The following is a 21,056-nucleotide window of genomic DNA, read 5'->3' as shown; positions in this document are numbered from 1 at the left end:
AATAACTAGTCCTTTCATTGGGTCTATGGTTGGAAGACATTTCTCCCATGCATTCTTCACGTTTAGTAACCTTTCATAGCAGCACGTCCACGCCTCTTTTCAGAATTGCTAAATGCAAATGTGCCATTATCCAGTCATACACACTTCTTGAACACATCTGTTTTCTTTGATAGACTCTTTTGCAATTCGGAAAACTTCATGCTTTTTGTCCTCACGCTGAAGAACATTCTTTTCTACTCAGGCACAAAGCCCGAAATTTTAGGGGAGGGGGCCAGTCGATTAGATCGACCCAAGTACGCTACTGGTACTTAATTTATCGACCTTGAAAAGATGAAAGGCAAAGTCCTCTGCGGAATTTGAACTCAGAACGTATAGACGGACGAAATACCTATTTCTTTACTACCCACAAGGGGCTAAATACAGAGAGGACAAAGAAGGACAGACAAAGGGATTAAGTTGATTATATCGACCCCAGTGCGCAACTGGTACTTATTTAATCGATCCCGAAAGGATGAAAGGCAAAGTCGACCTTGGCAGAATTTGAACTCAGAACGTAGCGGCAGACGAAATACCGATAAGCATTTTGCCCAGCTCGCACGCTGAAGAATATTGGCAAACCTCTTCCTTTCTGCTTCTGGTCTCACTAAAAAAAAAAACTATAGGCGCAGGAGTGGCTGTGTGGTAAGTAGCTTTCTTACCAACCACATGGTTCCGGGTTTATTCCCTCGCGCCAACCAAAGCCTTGTTAGTGAATTTGGTAGACGGAAACTGAAAGAAGCCCGTCGTATATATATATATATATATATGTATGTATGTGTGTGTATATGTTTGTGTGTCTGTGTTTGTCCCACCAGCATCGCTTGACAACCGATGCTGGTGTGTTTACGTACCCGTATCTTAGCGGTTCGGCAAAAGAGACCGATAGAATAAGTACTAGGCTTTCAAAGAATAAGTCCTGGGGTAGATTTGCTTGACTAAAGGCGGTGCTCCAGCATGACCGCAGTCAAATGACTGAAACAAATAAAAGAGAGTATCATCTAGATTCTCTTCTAACTATTTGGTAGCGCGCGCACACACACATTTTCTTTTGTTTTTATTTTATTGACGTTAATAGTCACAAATAACATATAAACGCTTGTCGTTTTTGTATATATTTTATTATATAACTTTGGACATTTTTCTTTGTTGATTTGATAACTACAAAGAATGCAACCAAAGAGAAAAAAATTAATTTTAAAAAATAAATAAGTGATTGTTGGTTGTCAGATGAGGAGTATATATATTTTTCTTCTAATTAAATGCATTAAAAAAATTAAGGCAAAAAAAAAATGAGAAATTTACTCGAAATTATTCAGTAAATTTAGACTTTTAACCACCTCCCATGTTTTTTCTCTCTTTTTGAATACTGTTAGCTAAGATTTGCTATCATTTAGCATTGAAACAAGAGTTTTTTACTATTAAAAAAAAATGATGCAGAAATAATTTAATCGGCGATCATTCTTTGTTTGCCCATGCTCAATCCAGCCTGGCTTGCACCTTGGTTGCTTCCATACTGGAGACTGACAACATTTTTACCGGCCTCTAACTGTTCCTGGGTGAACTCTCGTTTGTTCTCTTCTGCCATCTTTGGACCAAGGATAGGTCCGTTGAAATCTGGTTTTGTTTGAGCCTGAAAAGTAAATAAAAAAAAAATGAAATATAAGTTTGAAAATACTTGAATGATTTGACTGATTCAGTTCCACTATCATTCAATCATTCACTCTTGTGTTTCTTCTTGTCCACACTCAATCCTGTCTAACACGATACGCAAATCCTTCTGTATTGTGGGTGCTTATAGTCTGAGTTTCATGAGAAATATGCAGAGGAAAAAAGGATTCTCAAGTTGCACATATTAAAATGTATTTCGATAAGGATGACACTAAAATCTGCAAGCAACACTTGCTCTGGAAAACACATCTCGATCCGAAAGCATGGAAGACAATATCGACGTCTCAAAGCGGATGTTGAAGCGCAAATCTGTAGAGTTCAAAATGACTCGTAGCAAGTCAAGATAAACGAAACCCAAAAATATGTTGACCATTATTATACCCGACTATTCATGCCGCAGACCGCTTAAGACAATATCAACACTAATGAAACCTGAAGGCGGCAATATTTTGATAGCTGACGAAGCAATTTGAAGCCGTTAGACTAAACAATTCAACAACTCACTAACAGACGACCAACCACCTCTGATAACTCTCTTGTCGATCTTTCCATACTCTCCAAGCAATCTAAGCAAAGAAGCATCAATCTTCACTTATTTCAGCAGCATCTTTTCCAACTTCTAGTCTCTGGAAGATGCCATCACCAACCGGCCACAAGTAATCCACAAAAGCCTTTCGGTACATTTCCTGCCATATTTTCACAACCTTAACCCTGAAACTTAAAACTGATGTTTAAGTGTTTCAAGCTGTTGAGTTTTCCTCATTGCCAAATAGCTGTGATACTTAATCAACATATTGACAAAGGTATGGCTTTGCAACCACATGATCTTGGGTTCAGTCCCGATGGAACACCTTGTGCAAATGTCCTCTTCTACTATAAGCCCGGGGCCGAGCAATACCTTGTGAGGGAATTTGGTAGATTGAAGCTATGTGGAAACCCGTTGTATTTATGTGTGTGTGTTTTTCCCACCCCATCACTTGACAACCGGTATTGGCTTATTTACATCCTTGTAATTTATCAGTTCGGCAAAAAAGATCAATAGAATAAGCACCAAAGTTTAAAAAAAAACAGTGATTACTGTGGCCAATTTCTTTGATTATAACCCACCAAGGTGGTGCCTTAGCATGGCCGCAGTCCAGTGACTGTAACAAGTAAAAGAAGAAAGACAAAAGATCAGAGATTTCAACAAGCAAAACTACGATCGATCCTGAACATCGAACGAGATGACTATGTCACAAACAACGATATTCTGGCAAGAACAGAATCTAAAGCTTCATTATTCATAATCAACGATTTCACGATTCCATCGAGAACATCATCCTCTTCTTCTATACCTGGGAAGAAGTAACTGAATACCACCATAAATGTTGGCGGACATGCGGGGTGGGGGGAGCCATAGCTGCAGACGGTATTCGATAACAATGAGATGGAAAAAAAAGAACCAGAAAATTTTAAAGGGCTTGACATCTATCTCTGAGTCAAAAATCATCCTTGCATTTTCAATGCCAATTTTGCAATCAACGATTCAACTTAAACATCAGCCAGCACCAACCGTGAAAAAGCCAATAAATAAATAAATAAAACAGAAACATCACTAACATCGATGAAGAAACCTTGAAAACGTTTCTCAATGGAACGATGAGGATTTTCAGAGACAAAGAAAGAGAGATAGATAGATAGATATAGAGAGAGGGGGGAGAGCGAGATGAGTAAGCATAGGTTAAAATATACATATTCTTGTTCATTATATGCATACATATCATCGCCATACAGATGATGTTAAAAATTATGCGACAGTCACCAGATATAATTACTTATATGCAAAAAATATCATTAAAAAATAAACTCTTTAGATTTTATCCAACAGTAAATATTAAAATTAATGTCTTCGAGTTATGTACGATTAAAGTTTTTCAAAATTACTCCACTTACCACTCTTCCAATGGCGTAAATGCACAAAACTACTTGTGGAATATTTTTCCTTTCATATAAATCGACAGTTTGGAATACTTCAGTTTCAGGGACACCGTATTTCTTCAGTGCTCCTTGGAAGCGTTCTAAATTCTGCATCAAAACAAAGCCAGTGCCACTCTTCTCAATCTTTTTCACTGATCCAGGCAGAAGTTTGTTGATGAAACTGAGAAAAGAATAATAATAAACCAACAGATACAATCATTTTATTTGGGAAAGTTCGTTATGATTTGCTTTTGTCTTCTTAAGCGACGAAGAGTAAAATTTTTAAGTAAAATCTTAAAAATATTAAACTCAATAAGCCTCTTTGATAGCTGACGAAGCAATTTGAAGCCATTAGACTAGACACTTCAACAACTCGTTAACAGACGACCAACCACCTCTAAATAAAGATGTTTCATTCATACACACACACACACACACACACACACACACACACACACACAAACACACACACACAGTATTGTAAAGCCATTATGTTAAGGCGGCGAGTTGGCAGAAATGTTAGCACTCCGGACGAAATGCTTAGCGGTATTTCGTCTGCCGTTACGTTCTGAGTTCAAATTCCGCCGAGGTCGACTTTGCCTTTCATCCTTTCGGGGTCGATTAAATAAGTACCAGTTATGCACTGGAGTCGATGTAATTGACTTAATCCGTGTGTCTGTCCTTGTTTGTCCCCTCTGTGTTTAGCCCCTTGTGGGTAGTAAAGAAATAGGTATTTCGTCTGCCGCTACGTTCTGACTTCAAATTCCGCCGAGGTCGACTTTGCCTTTCATCCTTTCGGGGGTCGATTAAATAAGTACCAGTTACGCACTGGGGTCGATGTAATCGACTTAATCCGTGTGTCTGTCCTTGTTTGTCCCCTCTGTGTTTAGCCCCTTGTGGATAGTAAAGAAAAATTGTAAATCCATTATAACCGATCTTAAAGTCACTTTCGCACCGAATATAACTGTCAAGTTACGCAATATCCGGTGCGAAACAGATTGGTGAGATCGGCTGTAATGGATCTATATTACTGTATACTTTTTTGACACATGAATACATAGATATGATGTTAGAATGGACGAAAATTGAAGCATTCAATATTATTTAGAGTTCGATTTCATCGAAAAAGATGTATAGAACTTAACCGTATTTAGTCATACTATTTGCTTCGTTAGACATTGCCTATATTTATATTTCAACAAAAAAAAGGCTCTTACTATCCAGCAGCCCTTTTAGTTATAAGGGTAGTAGTAAATTATCTCCCTTTTTCTTTGATAAAAATAAAACACCTGTTGTTATATAGAGTTCCGTGCATGTGGTGTGTGTATGTGTGTGTGTGTGACCACATGGGGCTAAACATAGAGGGGACAAGCAAGGACAGACAAACGGATTAAGTCGATGAGATCGACCCCAAGTGCGAAATTGGTACTTTATTTATCGACCCCGAAAGGATGAAAGGCAAAGTCGACCTCGGCGGAATTTGAACTCGGAACGTAACGACAGACGAAATACCGCTGTAACAAGATGAAGGTCTCAGGAACACTTGAGAGGTGTCTGTCTTATCTTGTCACATACAATTGTCGAAGAGAGAACCAAAATCCGACTGTCTTCAATAACAATAAATAATACTTTATTTTCCGGGTTTCGCCCGGCGCGCTAACGTTTCTGCCAGCACGCCACCACACACACATATATGCATGCATACACACACACACACACACACCACACACACACACACACACACACACACACACACACACACACATACATATATTGTGCTGAGTCAAAAGTTTTGCAATATTTTGTTAACTTATTTGCTTTATTCAACAACATTGAACAAAAGCAGCCTAATATTCAAAGTAGAGGCCATCGTGTTGCAATGTCTGAAACCACGCTTCTGCCAGTTCTTTGATCCCATCCTGATACCAGTTATTGTCCTTCGAGGCAAGGAACTCTTTCACTGAATTTTAATGAAGCGTCGAGAGGAGTGCCGCTCTATTTACTCAAGATAACAAATCCATAAAAGCAGACGATAATATTTTGAGACCAAAACACTGACGACTACTTGGGACTAAAACAATTATGAAAACTCAAATAGCGCCAACAGTTTTAAGTACACTTACTTGCAAAGAATAATACCATTTTTAAGAACTTCTTCAAATGGTTTCTTCCGATCAATCGGTTCTCCAAGAATGGCTTCAATCCAGTCCAAAGCCTCTTTTTCTTTTTCAGCGTTTCTCTGCGAGAAGAAAAATCGACAGTTTGTTAATTCTTAAAGATATTCTAAAAGTAGAAATAAGTCGAGAATTAGTAGGCTTACAAAGTTTGTATCAACTTGAACCAAATTGGAAATTAAAGCAAAATTATTTCATCAAGTCTAAAATCTATATTCCGCTTCGTATTTTTTCATTCATAACTCTCTTCTCTCACACATGTCGTTCATTCATCAAGATCGTAAGCATGTTTCCATATTAGAGCGTGAACAGTTATACCATCACTTTTAGCATTATAATAATTGATTATTTTTCCATGAATCTCTTTATTACTACTGGCCAATTACGGGTGTCTCTACACTGGACTAATTGAGAAAGTTGTGAGGTTTTGTTCAATCACTGTGATTGCAAGTTTGTATTTGGTACAAGTGATGTAAGTTAAATATGGAGGGATACTGGAACAACATAATTAAACATATAATCTGGAGAAATGTTTTGACTGTTATGCCTGTAGATTATAGCGCCATGAAGTATGAGAGAGAGAGAGAGAGAGAGAGAGAGAGAGAAACAGAGCGAGAGAGAGAGAGAGAGAGACAGACAGACAGACAGACAGGCAGACAGAGAGGCAAAGAGACAGACAGACATATTGAGAGAGAAGACAAAGGGGGAACGCTATTGTGTAGTGTTAAAAAAATGCTATCTTGTCGTGAATTAAAATTAGTTTTCTGTAGTTGAAATCTTCAATAATAAAGGAAACTTGAAAACAGCATTTTGAAAAAAAAAATACTAAATTTAGAATTTTTAAGAATTTTCTAAATAGTGTAGACTTTAATAATCGCTTTCATTTTGTAAACGTTGCATACTCCCAATTATATTAATAAGCAGCATTCTTTATTATGGTATAATTACAAGGGCCGTAGATTTGCAGAGTTGACTAACATCCAACAAAATGCTTGGCACTTTTTAGTTGCACTTTAAAACAATAAAATAAATACCAGTCAAGTACTGGAGTTAATATTACTAACTATAAATCCAAAATGCCTGATTTTGTACCTATTTTAAAAATCGTTAATTAATATACACACAAAAAGCCAGCATTCTCTTTTAAGTTGTGGCCAAAAGGTCAGCAGAAGTTCGCCAGAGCCGCGTGAAGCTTAGGTGTTTCGCTCATAAACACACGCATCGCCTGGTCTGAGATTCGAACCCGCGATCCCTTGACCGCGAGTCCGCTGCTGTAGCCACTAGGCCATGTGCCTCCACAGGTATCATGATCAACATTGACGGAAGGAGGACCTATCTATAAAAACTTCAACGTTTGTTACTCTACTTATGTAAAGTATTTTTAATGCTAATCTAAGGAACGACATTGCTGCAGCATTCAAATAGTTTAGCTTGTTTGTTGAAGTGCCAGGTCAGATAACAAATTACGATTCCCAAAAATGGAATCCAGTAAGCATATGGAAATCTTAAACCTCGAAAGTAAATTATAATAGCACCACATCGCCTGCTCCAGAATATTATATTCCAAACTAGAGGCGATGTACTTTCAAAAATGCAGCAACTGAAAAGCACTTTGGTAGTTAGCTTAGGTAGGCAAACAGCGCTGTTTTATCATCATCATCATCTTTATCTTCGGCATCATCATCATCATCACCACCACCACCATTCAATTCACCAGTAACATCACTGAGCTTCTATGTGGTTGCACAACCTATTAGAAATCGTAGCTTACTCTCCTTCAAGTAACAGCCAGCTGCCTTTAAAAGGAAGGAATGGCACATTGAATGAGGGAACCGCACTGTACATGTTAACTCGGATCTTTTCACTTTGACCGGCAGATTTAAAAATATTTTCTTTGTAACTAAACACTTTTAAACTTCGTATACTGGTAGAATGTGTTTATAAAACATCTTTTTTTTCTTGGCTTTCATGAGAAAATTCTGTAGTTTGTAAGCTATTTGTTGTTTAATTTCTTGCATTTTGGCAATTTCAACCAATCAATGGCGTCTATTGAGGTGAATACAATTTCTACCGTAACATTTTCTGGCGGTGTCATACACACACACATTGCTATGCGTACTGCACATAAGTTAGTATACATACCAGGGGCAGACTGAGAGTATTAAGAGCCCACGGGCATAATTGTTTACCGGGCCCCTTTGAATGTGTGTTTTAGTAAAGGTAACATGTAGAGTGCGGGTCCCTCAGAGCTCAGGGCCCTCGGGCAGTGCTCGATTGACCAACGGCTCAGTCCACCCCTGATACACACATACACTTTCTCTCTCTCTCTTTCTCTCTCTCTCACACACACACACACACACACACACATACGCACACACACACACGCACGCACACACATACGTACACACTCATAGCTCTACATATTGCTCATAAGTAAACATAGACAGTCAGTGCCTTCCCTTCATTTCCAATCCGTGCAGTCTGTTTTCCATTGTCCACTACGTAGCGAGACCTAGGATTCAGACCCCATTCTCTTAGTTATCAAGCTAGTGCCATGAGCGAATTGCAACTGAAGCAGGCAATTTTGACCAATCGGCTTGCAGAAGACCACGCCACAAACTCAGAACATCAATACAATTGTCCTTGAAACTCGTGCCATTTGCTCAAGTTATAAGCAGTTTATCGCTAAATAATCTTGGCAGAAGTTGAGAGCAGCCACGAAACACGCTTCTCACTTCTCGCCACAAACAAGCCAGAAATGTGAGTAGAGTTGGATGAACTCACATTTAAATTTCATTCAAGACCAACTCGAGTAAGACATTAATGACTGTTGAATTTAAAATAAAAAAATAAATGCGCACTTTTTAAAGCCTAACCAGGCTCATGGGCCCGGTTTCCCGGTTTCTATGGCGTATGTGTTCCCCAGCTGTACGAGACGCCAGTCCGTCGCAGCGTCACTCATTTTTGCCAGCTGAGTGGACTGGAGCAACGTGAAATGAAGTGTTTTGCTCAAGAACACAACGCGTCGCCCGGTCCAGGAATCGAAACTACAATCTTACGATCATGGTGCTGACACCCTAACCACTAAGCCACGCGCCTCCACACTGTTGAATTTAGATACTATAAAAGACTATCTCTATATCATAAGTCTCTCTCAGAAAATTCATGTCCCGATATATTTTCAGTCTTTCGTTAAAGAGATGCTCTTTTACTCTTTAACTTGTTTCAGTCATGTGACTGCGGCCATGCTGGAGCACCGCATTTAGTCGAGCAAATCGACCTCATGATTTATTCTTTGTAAGCCTAGTACTTATTCTATCGGTCTCTTTTGCCGAACCGCTAAGTGACGGGGACGTAAACACACCAGCACCGGTTGTCAAGTAATGTTGGGGGGGGGGGACAAACACAGACACACAAACACAAACACACACACACACACATATATACGACAGGCTTCTTTCAGTTTCCGTCTACCAAATCCGCTCACAAGGCTTTGGTCGGCCCGAGGCTATAGTAGTAAACACTTGCCCAAGGTGTCACATAGTGGGACTGAACCCGGAACCATGTGGTTGGGGTAAACAAGCTACTTACCACACAGCCACTCCAGCTCCTATAAATATATATTATAAAATATCGCATGTTTTCTTCCTATTTACAACACACACAATCGACTTTACCCATAATAATCTTATGCCAAAGATCATGGCGACAATGAAGACCACCTCATTCTGGGACAATGGTGACTCTCTCTCCCACCGATATTATATATACAAAGTTCGAAAGTTCGAGTATACTCATAAATACATTCGCACACAAATTCTGACACCAAAACGCGCGCGCGCACACACACACACACACACACACACACACACACACATTCTTTCTAATTTTGGTACAAGGCAAGGAATTCATGGGACGCGATAAGTCGATTACATCGATTTCCAATATTTGACTGGCATCTTATTTTATCGATCCCAAAAGGATGAAAAAAAAAAAAAAAACAGCAAGGTTGCCTTCGGCGAGATTTGAACTCAGAACATAAGTAGTGGTAAGAAATGCTAACAAGTATTTATTCTGACACGCTAACAATTCTTATTTCTTTATTGCCTACAAAGGGCTGAACATAGAGGGGACAAACAAAGACAGACAAAGGGATTAAGTCGATTAGATCGACCCCAGTGCGTAATTGGTACTTAATCTATCAACCCCGAAAGGCAAAGTCGACCTCGGCGGAATTTGAACTCAGAACGTAACGGCAGACAAAATACCTATTTCTTTACTACCCACAAGGGGCTAAACACAGAAAGGACAAACAAGGACAGACGAACGGATTAAGTCGATTACATCGACCCCAGTGCGTAACCGGTACTTAATTTATCGACCCCGAAAGGATGAAAGGCAAAGTCGACCTCGGCGGAATTTGAACTCAGAACGTAACGGCAGACAAAATACCTATTTCTTTACTACCCACAAGGGGCTAAACACAGAAAGGACAAACAAGGACAGACGAACGGATTAAGTCGATTACATCGACCCCAGTGCGTAACCGGTACTTAATTTATCGACCCCGAAAGGATGAAAGGCAAAGTCGACCTCGGCGGAATTTGAACTCAGAACGTAACGGCAGACGAAATACTGCTAAGCATTTCGCCCGGCGTGCTAACGTTTCTGCCAGCTCGCCGCCTTAACGCGCGTTTGTGTGCATAAACACGTACACATATACACAGGCACATGCGCACACCGCACAAGAAAGCTTCTTGAGATTCAGATAGAGATTAAAGCCAGCGTGTGTGTGTGTATTTTTGATATTTATCGAAGGATAGACAACTGATTGCCGCGCATACCGTTAGCTGACACGAAAATATTCTCCTTGACAGCCATTTATACGTAATCTTTTTATTTTGTTCTAAAAATAATGTAAAACGATACCTTTATTGCTCAGTGGGTGGGTATGGATTTTCACCCTGGCTCACGTTGTCTTTCGAAAGACATTGTTCTATCTTTCTGATTTCAGAATATACATATATAACATATATATATAGACATGTGTGTGTGTGTGTGTGAAGATACACACACGCACACATGCGCGTGCGCACACGTATTTGTATTCGCAGAGACATCGGCTATGTACTCTTTATTTACCAACACTAACAACACTTCCTAACATCGCCATTTCAGCTGCAACCTCCATCACCATTACTACCACCACCACCACCACCAACAACAACAACAACAACACTACTATTACCTCATCTTCTGCCTCCGCTTCCTCCTCCTCCTCTTCCTCCTCTTCCTCTGTCAGTGCTATGACCTTAACATCTAGATCTTTGATATTAGCTATAAATATATGTATTATTGGCAACCCCAGTTAGACAGGGTGTCAGCCATACTGTTTACCTGTAGGGCCATCATAGCTGTGTGATATATATATATATATATATATATATATATATATATATATAAAGAGAGAGATAAAAAGAGAGAGAGACAGTGAGTTGTCTAATACATACATCAACGGGAGCAGCCTTCCGCATTCATTGAGTTTTGTGATACTTGACAGCAACAATACCTATTTCTTTATTACCCACAAGGGTTTAAACACAGAGGGGACAAACAAGGACAGACATAGGTATTAAGTCGATTACATCGACCCCAGTGCGTAACTGGTACTTAATTTATCAACCCCGAAAGGATGAAAGGCAAAGTCGACCTCGGCAACAATACCACAGTATTCAGAACTCTCGGATGGCCCAACAATGAGAACCCTCTTCTCTCAGTTATGACAGTTTGCTGAAGACAGCCAGGAGTTGTAATATATAACTGTCTTTACGTTCTGAGTTCAAATTCTGCCGAGGTTGACTAGTATTTGTTTACGTCTCCGGGTCTTGGCGGCTCGGCTTGAGAGACCGATAGAATAAGTACCATACTTAAGATAAATTCTGTGGTCGATTTGTTTGACTAAACCCATCAAGGTGGCTCTCCTGTATGGCTGCAATCGAGTGAAAGAAACAAGTAAAAGAAGAAAAAGAAAAGAAAAGAATTATTGAATATTTGTATTTTTTCTGGAGGCCCCTGATTTCAGAGCCTTTAGTGATTGCCTTGTTTTTATTAATTTGTAACTCCAGCCCTGTTTGAAGATATTGTAATATATTTTTATGTATACTAGCAGTATCGTCCGGCCTTGCTCGGTTTTGTTTCGACCCTTTAGAACTGCAGTTTTTTAAAAGTAAAAATTTTGCATTATGTAGTTTGTTATTCTCTTTAAGTGAACATTTTTCTGATTGAAATAAACCGAAAAATGGCGACACAGCAGTCAAAAAATCGTAAAGAATAGGGATTTTTATAGAAAAAAAAGCACTTTTTTTATGTAAATAATTTTTGGTGTTAAAATGGTCCGATTTGAATTTTTTCTTCTACGGAAGGAAGAGCAAGCCTTCTTCTATCATACTCTCAATTTTGGTCAACTTGCGCCGCAGGGTTTCAGAGGAGATAGCGTTGGTTGAAGGCTACCAAACACGCCATTCACAGACAACTTCAGCTTTATATATATATAGACATTAACTGGGTGACTTGGTTATCCACGCCAGGGAATTTTAAACGATTATATGTTTCCTCAAAATGCGAGGCCTTCTGACAAATTAAGTGCCAGCCTTGTGCTGGTGCAGCTCTCTCCCCTCCCGCCTCTGTCTCCCATTTATCTATCTATCTATCTATCTATCTATCTATCTATCTATCTATCTATCTATCTATCTATCTATCTATCTATCTATCTATCTATCTATCTATCTATCTATCTATCTATCTATCTATCTATCTATCTCATCCTGGTTGTTCCACGCCAAGTCTAAAGAAACTCGAAACTACAATGTTGCTAATAATCAATAAAATATTTAAGACACTTCAATCTTTATCGCTAATTAAAATATGTCTCGGTAAAATATAATTGTTGGAGAAATATTGATAATTTTTCTGGTGGTCCAAAAAATGAACAATGGTCGTTAATTGGTTAATTTAGAAAAAGAAATCAATTGGAGTAACCATAGGCCAAGTGACATTAAAGTTGGGTTCATTTATTGTGTGGTATTTATCGACAATGAACGTTAGATAATTTAAATACGCTAGAACTTTAAAGTTCGACAGTCGTTAAGTCATTGAAATAGTAAGAATAACTTCAATATAACCACATATGTAAAACTGGCGATCTGTTGATTACGATTACGAGTGCTCCAGTTGATCCGATTAACGGAACAGCCTACTCGTGAGATTAACATGCAAGTGGCTGAGCACTCCACAGACATGCGTACCCTTAATGTAGTTCTTAGGGAGATTCAGCATGACACAGAATGTGGCAAAGTTGGCTCTTTGAATTATAGGTACAACTGATTTTTACCAGTCGTGTGGACTGGCGCAACGTGAAATAAAGCATCTTGCTCAGGGAGAGAAAACGCCACCGGGAATCGAACTTACAACCTTACGGTCGTGAGCTGAATACCCTAACCACCAAGCCATCTGTGTATCATATGTAACAAATGTACACTATTGACAGGCAAGCTATTGCAGTTTTCATCCAAGATATGAAATTTTTTACTGACACGCTGTATTGACCCCCAACCCCACAAAAAAAAAAAAACATATATCGGAAGATGAAAAAAAATCATCCCGGCGGTTGCTAGTGAAAATGTTAGTTGCATTTTGGCCTTATTGGGCCTTGTCCATGACGTATACTTTTAGCCACATGCCTTGATGAAATTTGCCGCCTCCAATGTACATCGACAAGACCCAAGAAACCGAAATGCATCTGGCGTTCTCCCTAGCCACTGCTTGGGATGATTTCTAAAAAATCCCCATCCGATATATTCGTTTTTAACACTCCATGTCTATAAAAGATATTTTTCTTTTTTCTTTTTTCTTTTTTTTTTTTTTAGCTCGGACGAAGATTGCAATATCTTGCCTATCAACGGTGTATATACATTAAGTGGATACATATGCGGTTATTCTAATTTAACACTCCTCGTTTGCATACATAGAACTTTTATTTATTTGACATCGCATTTCTTTTCTTTTTACTTGCTGGGCCTGGAGGGTGGGGGAGGAAAAGGGCCAAGATCCTCTGAGATACCAAAACACTGACTACTTTTATTTTGTCTCACGAAAACGGAGACATTCAGAATCCCTTTATCCAAATAAAATCAAATAAATATATATATATAGGAGCACTCCGTCGGTTACGACGACGAGGGTCCCAGCTGATACGATCAACGGAACAGCTTGCTCGTGGAATTAACGTGCAAGTGACTGAGCAATCCACAGACACGTGTACCCCTAACGTAGTTCTCAGGGAGATTCATCGTGACACATAGTGTGACAAGGCCGGCCCTTTGAAATACAGATACAACTCATTTTTGCCAGCTGAGTGGACTGGAGCAACGTGAAATAAAGTATCTTGCTCAAGGACACAACGCATCGCCGGGAATCGAACTCACGACCTTGCAATCGTCGGTCGTATGCCCTAACCACTAAGCCACGCGCCTTCACACTAAAATAAATATTATTTTTACTCATTGATTTTATTTGCATATACATTACCATGTCGATTAAACGGGTAGGTGTTTTAAAAAGGCTATGCAATTATCCGAATTATGAAATTATGCAATTAAACGAAATCGGCTACTTCTATATAATCTGCTTTCTTCACCGACAAAATAATCTTGTGCAATCGCCTAAGCACTTTCGCTTACAATAAACATGTTTCCTCAGGTTTCGCTATATCAGTGTTAAAACATAATTACCTGAAGTCGAGAAGGGCGGAGCACTATCTCACAGATTCACACAACGTAAATATACTCTGTTCTGCTTTTAACATCTTGCTGATATTTCAGATGCTGTCAGATTATGTGACTGCGAAAATAGTCTTTGTTACAATAAATACAAGTTGTTTGTATTATCTTGCTGAGGCGAAGGGCGCCAAGTTTTAAAGTGCAGAGGATACGCTATATGTCATGACGTCGCCTCCACGACTCCATCAGAAGTATAGGGCTCAAGGAAGGGGAGAATGAAAGACTCCTACTTTATTGTTCGCTTTAAAAATATAAAATCTTGCTTTTGCACAATAATCAATTATAATCTAATGCTAACACGCATACTATCTTAAAGATAGTTGTGAAACATGCTATCTTAAAGATAGTGTGTGAAACATGCTATCTTAAAGATAGTGTGTGAAACATGCTATCTTAAAGATAGTTTGCATCCTTGCAGCGCATTTTGCACATTTAGCTGTACCCGTGTAAAACATGGCGAGTCACAAAGTTTTCCAGCGACAAACTCTTGATATTTGTAAATGGATGTGTCCGGAACATTCTTCAGATGAGATGGCAAAACAAACTCACAAACAAGATCTTATAGAAACAGTGGAACCAGAAACCTATGGAAACCCAGGTCAAGACGAGGAAATGAAGTTGGCAGGGACACACTCTACGAAAACCGGCTTCCAACACCAGAAAGCAAGCCCCCCGAGGACATATCATGGAAGACGTAAGCGTGGAAGACTAAAGGCAATACGAAGGCTGCAGAAATTTAAGTACTCCCAGGTGGCTACACTTGGGGACAACTGCAACCCATTGCCAAATATTGATATTGATGGAGATCTTTTGTTGGCGTCCTATTATCCACGTGGAGTCAAAAGATTAACAAGGAGAAGCATCCATTTTCCAACAAAGAGACGATAAATTCTTTTGTCAGCTTGCGGATATTACTCTCAATAATTTTGGTTACATTTGATCATTATTTAATTAGTCTGGTCATAGTTGATCAATATTCTATTGGTTTGCATCATTACTATTATAATTTTAGTTACAGTTAATTGCTCTTTTGTCTATCTCATTACTGCTAATCTCCATAATTTTTGTCAGTCATTTTTTTTTGTCAGTTTTTGACATTACTATGTTTAATTTTCAGGTAATAAGCAACCTAACTCGTTCGTTCATTATCAAAATAACTGGCTGGCCAGTAGAAATATTTTACCCAGACCTCTCTTATCCGACAGATAACCAATTATTCAGATCTTCAAAACAAGCCATAGAACAAATTGTTGCATCCAAAAACATGGTTCTTGCCTGTGCGTATCTGGCAGTTTGTATGCTTAGTCAGAAGGTAATAGACGGTTAAATCAAAGCGAGTGGGTGATTCAAATAATATCTCCACCCCAACTCTAATAAGAATTATTTTTGATAACATTTTTTTACCGTTCCTCTGAAAACCTATTTTGTATTCACTATATATTTCTGAGCATTTTCCCTTTTTCTTTTTTCTCTACTCCACCCCCACACACACCACCACCACACACACCACCACCACCACCACCACCACACACCACCACCACCACCACCACCACCACACCACCACCACCACCACCACCAAACCCTGTCACCGCCACTATGTAAATAATGGCGATAATGCCGCTGCAGACAGCATCAGAATGTAACAGAAGGGTCAGTTATGTCGCCAGCTCTTATCTCTTATTCTCGAGAGAGAATGGAACAGAAGTCTGTCTGGCTCTGGTTTTTGTTAGAGTTCTTTTCCTATCTTAAAGAACTTATTGTTGGAGTTTCTCCTACTGATATCGTTGCTTAAAAATGTGTTCCCGTAATTAACTATTTAAAAAAGCTAAATACAGTTTTGATAAACGTGTAATAATTTAATCAGATCAAGCCATAAAAAGTAATAGTTTAAGTTAACCTTAATTTAACTATTATTTTTCACACAGATGGTGTCTGTGAATCATAGAAGTAGTCGTTATATTGCGAAGGTGATTAGAAATAACCAACCGAAAACGAGGCGTTTATCTTGAAACTGATAAATGAATTCATTGATGCTGAAGGTGAAATAGTATCTTGTCTATAAAAAGAAGAGCAAGCTTTAGCTGGAATTTCTTTTACTTGCATATATAGATGCAACCTTCTTTTTAAGGTCAACTGTAAGGAACAATATTCTACAAATGCTTGATTCTTATGTGTTTGTTTAACATTTGTCATGCTTCTTCTCCGCTCTGTAATTTAATGCTGCCAATCGTTTATATATCTAATATTTTCCGTATCTGAAAGCTTCTAAGATATCTTACTGTGCTTTTTTTTTTCTTCTTCTTCCTTGAGCTCTAGATTGAATCTTATTCATCCGGTCTCTACGGCATGTAAGCGACCAAGATCACATTTCCTCTGAATGAGACGCCAGTAATTTTAAGGGGAGTGAACATCCACGCCAGTAGTTGACTGGCACTTTATTTCATCGACCCCTGAAGGAATGAAAAGCAAAGCTGACATCGGCTGGATTTGAACTCAGAACTTAAAGAGCCAGAAGAATTGCCGCTAAGCATTTTGTCCGACGTTTCACTGTTTCCAGGGCTCCGATAATTATTGGTACTACTACCACCTTTTTCATCGACCACAACTGCTTAACTTCCCAAGCTAACCTGTCATATCTCTCAACTTTTCTTTCTTCCTTATCGCTGTTGTCAGCTGGGCATGCTATATCTATGATCCAGCATAGTTTGTTTTCTTTCTCAATTAAGACTATGTCTGGCTTCCTATTCTCTATCTCATGGTCGCATTGAATCATAAAATCCCATAGGATTTTATGATTCAGTGCATTTCTATTTTCGATGATGCCTTCAGGTTTGTGGTCGTACCAATTTTTTGCTCTGTCAAGTCCATACTTGATGCAAAGTGTCCAATGGACAAGCCTGGCTATATTGTCGTGGCGTCTCTTATATTCCTTCTGGGCTTGTGGCGTACATTGGCTGGTAATATGCCATACGGTTTCACAGAGGATCCACAGACAGGGATCTGTTCTTGGCCCCCTTTTATTTGTTGTATATGTTAATGACATAGATGCCAACTTAAAGAATGCCACAGTGCTGAAATATGCAGATGACATCAAGCTGTACCTCGAAATAAAAAGGTCAGATCCTGTACACTATAGATCTCTATTGCAAGCAGACCTAGACACAATGCTGCAGTGGATCATGGACTGGCAACTCAAGCTGGCTGTGGACAAATCTACCACCATGCATTTTGGGAGGACAAACCCAACGTCTACTTACTCCCTCCACAACACTAATTTCAAAAAGTCTTCTTGTGAACGTGACCTGGGTGTTATTGTCGACAGCGATTTGCGTTGGACAAAACACATTGCCAAAATTGCCAAGAAGGCTGAGGGTGTCTTGGCATCACTCACCAAGTCCTTTGTGAGCCACCCTCCGGCTATCTATCTGCGGCTTTATATAGCTATGGGATGACTGACCTCTCCTGGAATTTGCATCACCGATCTGGAACCCCTATCTTGCCCAGGACATTAATCGTCTGGAAGCCGTTCAGCGACGTGCAACCAAAAGAATACCTCCATCAGGCATTTGCCATATTCTGAACGCCTTACTTCCCTGGGCATGGATACATTGAAACTCCGACGTCTGGCAACTGATTTGGCAGACACCCATATAATTATTAATCAACTTACAAACAATAACTCTGAGCACCTCTTCAAACTCCACCTGTCTAACACCCGCGGACATGTTTACAATGTCATAAAACAGCACAGCTCCATGACTTTCAGAAACATTTTTTCACGCTAAGAGTTGCTGAAGCATGGAACAAACTACCGGCATCAGTTGTTAGTTGTCGGAGCACTGCATCCTTCAAAACTTCCATGCTTCCTGAGATTCGCCAACACTACACCTGATTTTCTCCCCTCCGTACACACGTAAGCATTTTATCTGACTCATACACTGTTCACTTTCCAGACATTTGTACATTACTGCATATGCTTTATATGTACTTTTGACAAGTTGTGGTGCACCTGAGCACTGTATACAATAATTTCATTATTATTATTATTATGTAATGAGTAGCAATGCAGAGCAGTTATCGAACTTTAGCTACCAAAGCAGCTCAACCAGCTCTGCCTATTTTGTACAATTCTAGGAGGAGGAGGAGAGGAGGTGTTCTCTTTCCTAATGCTATTTTCGTTATTAGAGAAAACAACTCGAGCAGAAAGCTATTGTTTGTCGTTCATCCATAGTAAGTTTCCTAGCTTGGCATTGGTTCAAATTGAAAACCAGCCTAAATATTTAGGCGTAGTGTTTTTTTCGGTATTAGATGCTGAGATAAGTGGTTATTCAAAGGTTAACGGTCTTCACTACATCTTAAGCACAAGTACAAACGACATTATCTATCTTTCTGTCCCTTTGTCTTCATGTCAGTCTGTCTGCCTGTTTGTGTGTCTGTATATTCTATCTGTGTATCTATATATCCATCAGGTTATCAGTCATCGAAACTATGTAGCTATTTGCCTGGTTGTATAAGTTTTTGCACACGCACACATACACACACAATACAATGCAACACAAAAACACATATGTATGTATGTGTTTGTGTGTGTGTGTGTGTGTGTGTGTGTGCGCGCGCGCTCGTTCTTTCTCACCTCTTCCCATCTCTCTCGACACACACACATATACAAATATATAACTACGTGTATATAAATATAAACAATATAAACAAACTAATATTTGTTTTTTTTATAAGCGTCGAAATGTGTACTGTAAGATACAAATAAGACTCTTTTACTTGTTTCAGCCATTTTGACGTCGGCCATGCTGCAGCACCGCCTTTAGTCGAGCAAATCGACCCCAGGACTTATTCTTTGTAAGCCTAGTACTTATTCTATCGGTCTATTTTGCCGAACCGCTAAGTTGTCAAGCGATGTTGGGGAGACAAACACACACACACACATACACACAAACACACACACACACACACACACACACACACACACACGTATATACATATATACGACGGGCTTCTTTCAGTTTGTCAACGCATCGTCCGGTCCATGAATCGAAACCACAACCTTACGATCATGAGTTCAACACCCTAACCACTAAGCCACGCGCCTCCACTAGCTGATCCCTGGTTGTAGCAAGACACCTGGCTGTTGACGAAACAGGAAATTTTGAATAGCATTCTCTGAATTCGGACAGCTTTGTAAACAATAATATAGTAACGTGTTTGTTGAGTTGGTGCGTGCTCCCAATGGGTGACACTACAGAAATAATCGAAGTTTTCCACAACGCAGTATTAACGGACACTGTGAACTCTAAGGATTGCCGGGACATTATGCTACAGTTTACACCAACGAAGACAGAATGTAGCAAAGAGCCAATCTCTGAGTTTTAAATACATTGAGTTATAGAGTGACAAAGCACTATGAGATTCAGTTAGTAATATCAAATTGGTTGGTGTGTTCCGTATGTGGTTTCTATTGCAAAGTGGAGTCACATCTTTGTTGGGAAAGAATTCAACTATTGGAATTCAGTAGATTTTTTTTCTAGTTTATATCTCCACCTTTTCTGGTTCATCACTGAAGTTAAAAGATTTCGGTGAAGATGTTAGACGACTAAAAAAAGGTTAGAAAGATCAAGAAGCGGGTGGATGAGCAACTCCGAGGAATGAACAGGGGGAAAGATGGTGGTAATTGTAAATAAAAGGTTGGTTGATGGCCTACAAAGTGGTGACGCTGTTTGTTTCTGTGCTTCTACCATAAGGTGCGTGGTCTTGTGGCTAGGGTGCTCGGCTTATAATAATAAAGCCGAGGGTTCAGTTCGTGGACCGGGTGATATGTTGTGTCCTTGAGTAAGGCACATCACTTCACGTTGTTCCAGTCTACTCAGCTGTAATGAGTACCAGCCGGGTGCTCCCTCCAGTTCTCATACCCTGGATGGTCTGCCGTGTCAAGGATGGGTGAGTCGAGAGCGTATCTTTGTTTGCTGGTGACTTCATAGGCACCTAAAACAATTAGCAAAAGCACGATACATGTTACGAAGTAATATTTGACCTTGAGTGGCGGCTGACTGTACATCTAGTCGTTACAGAAAACATCATTATCCCAGTGCCATCGTCTCACAACAGATGTAGACTGGAAAAGATTGGGTTTTAAAATGGTTTCAGGAAGCCGTTTATTGATTTCTAGTAAAGACGCGTGGCTTAGGGGTTTCGGCATTCGACTCACGATCGTATGGCCGTGATTTCGATTCTCGGATGCTCCTTGTGTCCTTGAGCAAGACACTTTATTTCACGTTACTCCAGTCCACACAACTGGCAAAAACTGGCAAAAATGAGTTGTGCCAATAATCGAAGGGGCCTGCCTTGTCATATTCTATGTCATGCTGAATTT

The 21,056-nt window shown here is 39.5% G+C and overlaps 1 protein-coding gene across 1 annotated transcript in view; it reads right to left on the bottom strand.

The window, feature by feature from the left end:
• Nucleotides 1-1,391: 1,391 nt before the first annotated feature.
• LOC115215572 (myophilin) overlaps nt 1,392-21,056 on the bottom strand; it is a 35,150-nt gene continuing 15,485 nt past the window's right edge. Inside the window, exons 2-4 of the mRNA XM_029784778.2 lie at nt 5,787-5,902; nt 3,640-3,844; nt 1,392-1,669 (exon numbers count right to left, since the gene is read on the bottom strand). Coding sequence (XP_029640638.1) covers nt 1,484-1,669; nt 3,640-3,844; nt 5,787-5,902 — 507 coding nt within the window. The 3' untranslated portion in view covers nt 1,392-1,483. The remainder of the gene's footprint in view (nt 1,670-3,639; nt 3,845-5,786; nt 5,903-21,056) is intronic.

Source organism: Octopus sinensis, linkage group LG1 (genome assembly GCF_006345805.1).
Source record: "Octopus sinensis linkage group LG1, ASM634580v1, whole genome shotgun sequence".
NCBI classification, from domain to species: domain Eukaryota; kingdom Metazoa; phylum Mollusca; class Cephalopoda; order Octopoda; family Octopodidae; genus Octopus; species Octopus sinensis.
The sequence above is the reverse complement of the archived record's forward strand: the minus strand, read 5'-3'. Positions and strand labels throughout refer to the sequence as shown.